We start from the raw sequence: 6,548 nt of genomic DNA, 5'->3' as shown, positions 1-6,548 counted from the left end.
GCTCCAAAAGCTCATAAAATGTCCACAGACAAGGGGTGAGGGAGGATGATCAACTATTGATATATTGTTTGCGGTTGTATAATTGCCCAAATTAATTCAGTAGCTTCTAAAAACAAGTCAAGCATAGCCTGACCAAATGATTAGGGAAATTTCTGTGGGAAAGAAAGAAAAAAATAAATAAACTGTTGCAGGGAATAACAATGCCCCATGGTGGATAAAAGGATAAAGATGCAGTATACAGAGGATGCCACCCCCCCTTCCACACATGTATTTTAAGGTTTTCATTTTTTGCCTATAATAAAAGATATATAAAGGCGAAAAAACGAGTTGTTTTTTAATGAAACTTTAAATAAAAATATATTTTTTTTATTCAACTTTGTTTTTGTCCCACTAGGGGACTTGAAGGCCTGATACGTATGTAGTTCAGTGTATTAGAATAGCTCTCAGTCATACACTGACAGCAAGCCTATTAGGTCCCGCATCTGGACGGGGGCGTAATAATCTTCCGCACTTGGCAGCCACTAGGCCATTGTTAGGCCTCCGGTTGCCATAGCAACTATCGGCACCCCCCACGATCGCTTCACAGGGGTGCCGATGAAATACAAACTAACTAAATGCTGCGGTCGTTACGTGACAATGCGCTAACCTATTAGCGGCAGAGACGTAATAGTACGTGACATGTCGCCATGGGGTTAATGGCTGTAAATAGCACATGATCACTTAATATTGACAATAATGACTGAAGGAATCCCTGTGAATTAAATACACATTTCTTTGATTCTCTTTTGCTGAGTGTTCATCATATTCTAAAAGTGCAATAAACTTTTAAAAACGTATTCAACCAAATTCAGAAGACTGCATTGCTCAAAGTCTCCCTTTTGTTTATATGGGCTGGCATATTTGTATCCTAATTAAAAACGAGACTGTCTAATCATCAGTAACGGCGGCTCTCCTCAAGTGAACACACAATGATGTTACCTTTATCATCGTATGAGCAGCACAAGACACTAGCGGATACACAATTTGTGAAGATTACATTCTTTTGGATAGTGTAATGAGGAGTCCAGACACCGGGTAACAAGTTCCATTTCTTTATTCATACAGTATGAAGAAGTCTAATTTCCTACAATTTATATAGCATGCAGAGGGAAAAAAAATATCACATTCAACATTAACCATTTCCCCATGCAAACTTAAAATAAAAACCAAAAGAACAAAAAAAAAAAAAAAAAATCTCCAATAAAAGGAAATGATTGCTATCTTAACTTCAGCCAAGATATGCACAAGCATAGGAAATAGAAAGCATATGCTAAAAAGTTTATAACACAATGTACAAAAAAAAATTCATGTATAAATTCACAAAAAGACTATTAACCCACCCCCCCCCCGAAGCAGAGCACGTGGCAGCTGACACTGGAACAGAAGACAGGGCCCTGACTGGGATAATCAACCACGGACTGATCCAGAGGAACGAAGAAACTTACATGGTGTGGAGATTTTTTATTTTTTTTCTTTCTTCATTTTATGATTGTTAACATCAACATGTACCAAAGTTTGGCAACATTTTTTATATTTATATATATATTTATATATAATGCAAATTATGTAAACAAGAGGAACATTTCAAAATCGATCTACATGCAAAACTCCATGTCATGCAAGGACACCAAGCACCTGGATTTCTCTCGCACAGACAGAGCCCATGATGTGCAGCACTCAGTTGAAGGAACAGCTATGGCAGGCAGACACTTTATTCCCACTTTTAATTCACCAGCCCAGATAAAAAAAAATCAAAACACCATGGATATGCTTTAAAAATAATCTGTGTTGTAAGCGTGTAAGTGTGTAATATATGCAGCCGATTGTACCACAGCAGAAAAGGAGAGGCAGGTTTCCGGGGGGGGGAAATAAAAAAATTCTCGCTACTTTTATATCACACGATGTAGTAAATGAGGACAGACCGAACAATAGTTTCATTTCACATGAAGAACTAGAAAGAAAGGACCGCTAGAAACAAAAATCCTCTCCTATAACCAATATACATATGTCAATTCTAATATTACCAGTCACGCTGCCTGCAGTAGTTTGTTCTATTCAATTGGTGGGAGTGAGAAGAATCCATTCTAAATTCTCCACCTTGACTATTGTCGATTTTGTGTAAAGGAAAGGGTCCTTGAAGGATGTACCCGTTGCGGCCGCTACACTAACGGAACAAAATTGGGGTAGTGGCTTTTGCTTTAGCAACTACGTAAAAGCAGGTTCTGTGCAATTGCTAGATGCGTTATAAAGGGTTCTTCACTTGGCAGTAACATTCAACTATGTTTCAAGAAGCAAGAGACACAGTCCCTGGTAATATATTAACATGTATAAATTAAACATACAAATTTCCGGTCTTAAAAAAAAAACAAAAAAAAAAACGCAACTAACATGTAAATTAACAGGAAGCAACGGATCAACCAGTCAACGTACAGAAACCTCGAGAAAGCGCCCCCCCAAAAAAAAAAACTTATCACAAGAAATACGCACTGACCAGACACCCAGCAGAAAGTATACATTCTAATATATATATATATATATATATATATATATATATATATATATATATATATATATATAAACGGTGTGTGAAATAAAAGTAAGGATTTAGATATTGAACGGCTTATGTTCTGCTTGGCACTTTTTACTCTAGGTTCCTTTTGTTTATTGTACTCAAGTAAAATTCAATTCAAGCCTAATTAATACCCAATAACTACATAGAAAGCTATTTATATACTCCTTGTTATAAAAGATGAAAAAAAAACAAAAACAAGAAATAAATAAAAATTAAAAAAAAGCCAACTCCCTTCTTTTTCTCCATCACACCGATATGCTCGTTCCCATTGTGCTGTCCTTCAGACTATAAAGTGCTACACTGTGTTATTGGAGAGAATGAAAACGTTCAATAACACTTAGGTTGGCTTCACGAGGCTCATGTTGGAAAATGTGGCTTCACAAGAGAAAAATACTTCTATTTAAAATACACAGAGAGCGTTGCTGGACGTCTTGAGCAGATCTTCAGAGATGGAGAAGAAAGCAGAAGTGTTGGGTGTTGCTCGGAGGAGTCACACGTCGACCACCATCTTTTTGTGGATATCTAAACCTCCTACCACCTAGAAGAGGAAGAACAAGAAACTAAGAAAGTCTTGCGTGAAACATTGTTCAGTTAAAGGGCATGTACAGGATTAGAAAAACATGGATGCTTTCTTCCAGAAACAGTACCACACCTGTACAGATTGTTGTGTCTGACATGGCAGATCAGCTCCATTGAAGTGAATAGAGCAGAGCTGCAATACCTCATACAACCTGTGGACACATGTGGCACTGTTTTTGAAAGAAAGAATCCATATTTTTCTAATCCTGTACAAACCCCAATTTATAAAAGATAAGAAAAAAATAAAATAAATCAGAAGTCCAGATAATACACAATATGGGACTCCAATCGATTCCTTGGAACAAGGTCTATAGCACTTGGAAATGCCATGAATTTCAATGAACCCCTGTCAGAAAAACAGAAGATTTTTGAGGCACCTTGTCATGTCTTCATATTTCTGGTCACCAAGAATTTAAATATATTACCCCCTTGAGGAAGAAGTCTTGTGACGTAAAAGGGGTTTTCAAGCCCAGAAAAAAAAAAAAAAAAAAAGCATTGGCTGCTGTTGTGAAATATAACTTTATTTTAATTCATATTCAGATGATTTAAAAAGAAAAAAATATTGGGCTGGAAAGGATTTTTTCCCTTTCATGTTTTTACCTCTATGTAATCCATCAGACATAACATTTTCAATTCTACGTAGCAATTTGAGGCTTTGGTTTTGCGATGAATAGTTTTATTTCTGCTTTTAGATTTTTTAAAGGCATCATTTTATTGTACAGATGTGTGAAGGTTTTATTTAAAGGATTTTTTTTAATGGTAGAATGAATAATTTTTTTTTTATAATAATTTAATTAATTATATATATATATATATTAATAATTTAATTCACAGGGATTCCTTCAGTCATTATTGTCAATATTAAGTGATCATGTGCTATTTACAGCCATTAACCCCATGGCGACATGTCACGTACTATTACGTCTCTGCCGCTAATAGGTTAGCGCATTGTCACGTAACGACCGCAGCATTTAGTTGGTTTTGTATTTCATCGGCACCCCTGTGAAGCGATCGTGGGGGGTGCCGATAGTTGCGATGGCAACCGGAGGCCTAACTATGGCCTAGTGGCTGCCAAGTGCGGAAGATTATTACGCCCCCGTCCAGATGCGGGACCTAATAGACTTGCTGTCAGTGTATGACTGAGAGCTATTCTAATACACTGAACTAGATACGTATCAGGCCTTCAAGTCCCCTAGTGGGACAAAAACAAAGTTGAATAAAAAAAATATATTTTTATTTAAAGTTTCATTAAAAAACAACTCGTTTTTTTGCCTTTATTTATCTTTTATTATAGGCAAAAAATGAAAACCTTAAAATACATGTGTGGAAGGGGGGTGGCATCCTCTGTATACTGCATCTTTATCCTTTTATCCACCATGGGGCGCCAGCAGTTTTGGGAAATATATCTATTATCTATTTTTAAACATAGTTCACTTTAAATTAAATGCTAACTTTTTTGTACTGTTTGTTACGGTCAAGGATATACCAAATATGTATGTTTTATTGTAAGGTTTAGTGACTTGGTTCATAATAATTTGAATAATTATGGTATTACACCTATTAGGGGACTATCACCAGACAGGGGGTTTCTTAGGCCCAAATTGTTAGTATAAAACAGCCAGCCCTGGCTATTAGGTACATGTTTACGGAGTTACTTTAGGGGTTAAAAAAAACTGAGTAATGTCAGAAACCACCACCCTCCCCATCCTTTCCCCTAGCGGTCTCTATTTGTTTACAGTAACATGGGTAATCTTTGGGGAAACGTTTTAATCCTTCTTACAGAGACCTGTTCCCACTTTAGATGAAACAAGGCATATACGGGAAAGTGGATATCTTAACATTTTGTGTGAAGGCTAGGAGCCCGGCTCCCTGCACTGAGTTCGGTCCGGGACTTCCGGCCGAAATACATCCGTTACGGACGTTAATGTGCTCGTGTGAACCCAGCCTTAGGTTGTTAGTCTTAGGCCTATGTTTCTATTCCATGCTTTATACTGCAGCTCTGCTTGTTTGAATGGTCTCCTGGGTATAAGCATAAACTATCCCTGCAGATAGTCACATGAGAAAAAAAAAACAACTTGCTTTACTAGGAAATGGTCACATGCACTCAGGCCATTGAGTCTCAATAGGAACTTTATAAAAGCACAATAAGTCACAGTGAAATAACACACGACAAATATATGCTGTGGTTCTACTTATAGGACACCCTACTAAATGAAATAAGTATTATGCTTTGATGTTCCATTTTTTAACAACGTTGGTACCAGGCCCACAATTCATGTCAGGCACGTACAATGATCTACGGTAAAGTGTCCTGGTCTGCTCAACTCTTTCATAGTGGATAATAAGGGCACAATGTTCAGAGCTTTGACCTGATTTATTCAAATGTAAGTTTCACGGTAATACACAAATCCCACTGCTCAGAAGTTTGCTAATGTCCTTGCCTGATCCTGTTTCCCAAGTAGATATGTATCAGCTCCAAAATATAAAGGGCAAAGGCTTCATATTCCACTTGTAGGGGTGATAATATTCATAGAGGTCCCATCTTTTAGCATTGTAGGTAGATTAACCCCTTGCCATTGATCAGCTATTTTTCGGTTTTTCATATTACAAAAAAAAACAAAAAACACTGTGTGTGGGCCATATCCTGAGAGACATTACCTGTTTATTTTTCGGTTGATGGAGCTGTGAGGGGCTTGTTTTTCTTTTCGGGGCAAGCTTTCACTTTTTTTTAGTCCCATTAGGGACTTGTACCAGCAATTAAACGATCTCTTGTTCAATACACTGCAAGAGTTACGTATTGCAGTGTATTGTCATTTTTACCAGCTCCTATAAAGGTAGGGTTTAATAGGAGCAGAAAGATGGAAGACTTGGGGGCCTTCATTAGGCCCCAAGGTTGCCATGACAACCATCGGCACCCCGCAATCGCGTCACGGGACTATGGGGTGACAGAGGGGGTCTCCCCCCTCATTTCTAATGGCTAAGATGCCACGGTAGCCAACGACGGCACCATCTAAGTGGTTAAACAGCTAGGATTGGAGATATCCCTGATCCTGGCCATTAAAGCTGACACATTGTTTATGGGGCAAGCTCGCCCTTTAGCCCGCACAATAACCCCCTAAGACTGACGTACAGTTATGTCAATTGTTGTTAAGAGGGTTAATGTACAGTTAATTTAATTTATTTTTAGTCCCATCATTTTGCAACTAAATCACTTAAGCCTGGTCCTTGAAATTGGACATGCTGCAAATTCCACAAGAGAACATCCCTAGGATCGTGCCGTCTCACTCATCAGTCAAGTGGACATGAAGCTTATATCTAGTTTACCAAAAGGAGAGGGAGCAGATCTTCAGCTCAACTT

The 6,548-nt window shown here is 37.8% G+C and overlaps 1 protein-coding gene across 1 annotated transcript in view; it reads right to left on the bottom strand.

Annotated features, from left to right (window-relative positions):
• Positions 1 to 1,075: 1,075 nt before the first annotated feature.
• The window catches only part of PPP3R1 (protein phosphatase 3 regulatory subunit B, alpha), a 44,938-nt gene continuing 39,465 nt past the window's right edge, over positions 1,076 to 6,548 (bottom strand). Inside the window, exon 6 of the mRNA XM_075863108.1 lies at positions 1,076 to 3,149. Coding sequence (XP_075719223.1) covers positions 3,102 to 3,149 — 48 coding nt within the window. The 3' untranslated portion in view covers positions 1,076 to 3,101. The remainder of the gene's footprint in view (positions 3,150 to 6,548) is intronic.

This window comes from Rhinoderma darwinii, chromosome 4 (assembly GCF_050947455.1).
Source record: "Rhinoderma darwinii isolate aRhiDar2 chromosome 4, aRhiDar2.hap1, whole genome shotgun sequence".
NCBI lineage: Eukaryota > Metazoa > Chordata > Amphibia > Anura > Rhinodermatidae > Rhinoderma > Rhinoderma darwinii.
The sequence above is the reverse complement of the archived record's forward strand: the minus strand, read 5'-3'. Positions and strand labels throughout refer to the sequence as shown.